The 4,239-nt window shown below is 57.0% G+C and overlaps 1 protein-coding gene across 1 annotated transcript in view; it reads right to left on the bottom strand.

Annotated features, from left to right (window-relative positions):
* Nucleotides 1-673, bottom strand: part of C1QBP (complement C1q binding protein) — a 15,441-nt gene extending 14,768 nt beyond the window's left edge. Inside the window, exon 1 of the mRNA XM_075333789.1 lies at nucleotides 377-673. Coding sequence (XP_075189904.1) covers nucleotides 377-673 — 297 coding nt within the window. The remainder of the gene's footprint in view (nucleotides 1-376) is intronic.
* Between the last annotated feature and the right edge of the window lie 3,566 nt (nucleotides 674-4,239).

The raw sequence follows: 4,239 nt of genomic DNA, 5'->3' as shown, positions 1-4,239 counted from the left end.
AAAGTGGAGCTATGCGTGGATGTGTTGCCTCCTTCGCACAAAGCACAAAAACTGGTGAGCCAGTGATCCCACTGGGGGTGTATAGCCAGAAGGGGAGGGGCCTTACACTTTTAAGTGTAATACTTGTGTGGCCTCCAGAGGCAATAGCTATACACCCAATTGTCTGGGTCTCCCAATTAGGAGCGAAAAAGAAATACTGTGTGTAGTACATATAGCAGCCATCTTCCATCCACTAGCTCAGAAAGAATTGAAAATTGCAACTGGAGCCTGAAGAGGGCATGTTCTTTCCGTAAATTAAAGTGAACCTGCCATATAAAAAAAACAAACAAACTGCTGTTAATATGCAGGTTAATAGTGTTCTGAAGCTGTCTGGCACCTGCACTGATAGCTCTGCTGCCGGGATAAAATGGAGACCAAGAGCAGCTGGGGAGACCATGGCATCATGACCAAGAGCAGCCGGGGAAACCATGGCATCATGACCAAGAGCAGCCGGGGAAACCATGGCATCATGACCAAGAGCAGCCGGGGAAACCATGGCATCATGACCAAGAGCAGCCGGGGAAACCATGGCATCATGACCAAGAGCAGCCGGGGAAACCATGGCATCATGACCAAGAGCAGCCGGGGAAACCATAGCATCATGACCAAGAGCAGCCAGGAAGACCATTGGCATCATGACCAAGGGCAGCCGGGGAGACCATGGCATCATGACCAAGAGCAGCCGGGGAGGAGCCATGGCATCATGACCAAGGGCAGCCGGGGAAACCATGGCATCATGACCAAGAGCAGCCGGGGAAACCATGGCATCATGACCAAAGAGCAGCCGGGGAAACCATGGCATCATGACCAAGAGCAGCCAGGAAGACCATGGCATCATGACCAAGGGCAGCCGGGGAGACCATGGCATCATGACCAAGAGCAGCCGGGGAGACCATGGCATCATGACCAAGGGCAGCCGGGGAAACCATGGCATCATGACCAAGAGCAGCCGGGGAGACCATGGCATCATGACCAAGAGCAGCCGGGGAAACCATGGCATCATGACCAAGGGCAGCCGGGAGACCTTGGCATCATGACCAAGAGCAGCCAGGGAGACCATGAAATCATGACCAAGAGCAGCCGGGGAGACCATGGCATCATGACCAAGAGCAGCCAGGGAGACCATGGCATCGTGACCAAGAGCAGCCAGGGAGACCATGGCATCATGACCAAGAGCAGCCGGGGAGACCATGGTATCATGACCAAGGGCAGCCGGGGAGACCATGGCATCATGACCAAGGGCAGCCGGGGAGACCATGGCATCATGACCAAGAGCAGCCAGGGAGACCATGAAATCATGACCAAGAGCAGCCGGGGAGACCATGGCATCATGACCAAGAGCAGCCAGGGAGACCATGGCATCATGACCAAGAGCAGCCGCGGAGACCATGGCATCATGACCAAGGGCAGCCGGGGAAACCATGGCATCATGACCAAGAGCAGCCGGGGAAACCATGGCATCATGACCAAGAGCAGCCGGGGAAACCATGGCATCATGACCAAGAGCAGCCGGGGAAACCATGGCATCATGACCAAGAGCAGCTGGGGAGACCATGGCATCATGACCAAGAGCAGCCGGGGAGACCATGGCATCATGCCCAAGAGCAGCCAGGGAGACCATGGCATCATGACCAAGGGCAGCCGGGGAGACCATGGCATCATGACCAAGGGCAGCCGGGGAGACCATGGCATCATGACCAAGGGCAGCCGGGGAGACCATGGCATCATGACCAAGAGCAGCCAGGGAGACCATGGCATCATGACCAAGAGCAGCCAGGAAGACCATGGCATCATGACCAAGAGCAACTGGGGAAATCATGGAATAACGACCAAGAGCAGCCGGGAAGACCATCGCATCATGACCGAGAATAGCTGGAAAAACCACGGCATCATGACGAAGAGCAGCTGGAAAAACCATGGCATCATGACCAAGAGCAGCCAGGAAGACCATGGCATCATGACCAAGAGCAGCCAGGGAGACCATGGCATCATGACCAAGAGCAGCCAGGGAGACCATGGCATCATGACCAAGAGCAGCCGGGGAGACCATGGCATCATGACCAAGGGCAGCCGGGGAAACCATGGCATCATGACCAAGAGCAGCCGGGGAGACCATGGCATCATAACCAAGAGCAGCCGGGGAAACCATGGCATCATGACCAAGGGCAGCCGGGGAGACCATGGCATCATGACCAAGAGCAGCCAGGGAGACCATGAAATCATGACCAAGAGCAGCCGGGGAGACCATGGCATCATGACCAAGAGCAGCCAGGGAGGCCATGGCATCATGACCAAGAGCAGCCAGGGAGACCATGGCATCAAGAGCAGCCGGGGAGACCATGGCATCATGACCAAGGGCAGCCGGGGAGACCATGGCATCATGACCAAGGGCAGCCGGGGAGACCATGGCATCATGACCAAGAGCAGCCTGGGAGACCATGAAATCATGACCAAGAGCAGCCGGGGAGACCATGGCATCATGACCAAGAGCAGCCAGGGAGACCATGGCATCATGACCAAGAGCAGCCAGGGAGACCATGGCATCATGACCAAGAGCAGCCGGGGAGACCATGGCATCATGACCAAGGGCAGCCGGGGAGACCATGGCATCATAACCAAGAGCAGCCGGGGAGACCATGGCATCATAACCAAGAGCAGCCGGGGAAACCATGGCATCATGACCAAGAGCAGCCGGGGAGACCATGGCATCATGACCAAGAGCAGCCGGGGAGACCATGGCATCATGACCAAGGGCAGCCGGGGAAACCATGGCATCATGACCAAGGGCAGCCGGGGAAACCATGGCATCATGACCAAGAGCAGCCGGGGAAACCATGGCATCATGACCAAGAGCAGCCGGGGAGACCATGGCATCATGACCAAGAGCAGCCGGGGAAACCATGGCATCATGACCAAGAGCAGCCGGGGAAACCATGGCATCATGACCAAGAGCAGCTGGGGAGACCATGGCATCATGACCAAGAGCAGCCGGGGAGACCATGGCATCATGACCAAGAGCAGCCAGGGAGACCATGGCATCATGACCAAGAGCAGCCAGGAAGACCATGGCATCATGACCAAGGGCAGCCGGGGAGACCATGGCATCATGACCAAGGGCAGCCGGGGAGACCATGGCATCATGACCAAGAGCAGCCAGGGAGACCATGGCATCATGACCAAGAGCAGCAAGGAAGACCATGGCATCATGACCAAGAGCAGCTGGGGAAATCATGGAATAACGACCAAGAGCAGCCGGGAAGACCATCGCATCATGACCGAGAATAGCTGGAAAAACCACGGCATCATGACGAAGAGCAGCTGGAAAAACCATGGCATCATGACCAAGAGCAGCCAGGAAGACCATGGCATCATGACCAAGAGCAGCCAGGGAGACCATGGCATCATGACCAAGAGCAGCCAGGGAGACCATGGCATCATGACCAAGAGCAGCCAGGGAGACCATGGCATCATGACCAAGAGCAGCCGGGGAGACCATGGCATCATGACCAAGGGCAGCCGGGGAAACCATGGCATCGCAGCCGGGGAAACCATGGCATCATGACCAAGAGCAGCTGGGGAGACCATGGCATCATGACCAAGAGCAGCCGGGGAGACCATGGCATCATGACCAAGAGCAGCCAGGGAGACCATGGCATCATGACCAAGAGCAGCCGGGGAGACCATGGCATCATGACCAAGAGCAGCCGGGGAGACCATGGCATCATGACCAAGGGCAGCCGGGGAAACCATGGCATCATAACCAAGAGCAGCCGGGGAAACCATGGCATCATGACCAAGAGCAGCCGGGGAGACCATGGCATCATGACCAAGAGCAGCCGGGGAGACCATGGCATCATGACCAAGAGCAGCCGGGGAAACCATGGCATCATGACCAAGAGCAGCTGGGGAGACCATGGCATCATGACCAAGAGCAGCCAGGAAGACCATGGCATCATGACCAAGGGCAGCCGGGGAGACCATGGCATCATGACCAAGAGCAGCCAGGGAGACCATGGCATCATGACCAAGAGCAGCCAGGGAGACCATGGCATCATGACCAAGGGCAGCCGGGGAAACCATGGCATCATAACCAAGAGCAGCCGGGGAAACCATGGCATCATGACCAAGAGCAGCCGGGGAGACCATGGCATCATGACCAAGAGCAGCCGGGGAGACCATGGCATCATGACCAAGGGCAGC

The sequence above is a fragment of the Anomaloglossus baeobatrachus genome, chromosome 2 (assembly GCF_048569485.1).
Source record: "Anomaloglossus baeobatrachus isolate aAnoBae1 chromosome 2, aAnoBae1.hap1, whole genome shotgun sequence".
NCBI classification, from domain to species: Eukaryota; Metazoa; Chordata; class Amphibia; order Anura; family Aromobatidae; genus Anomaloglossus; species Anomaloglossus baeobatrachus.
This window is presented reverse-complemented; position numbering and strand designations above follow the sequence as displayed.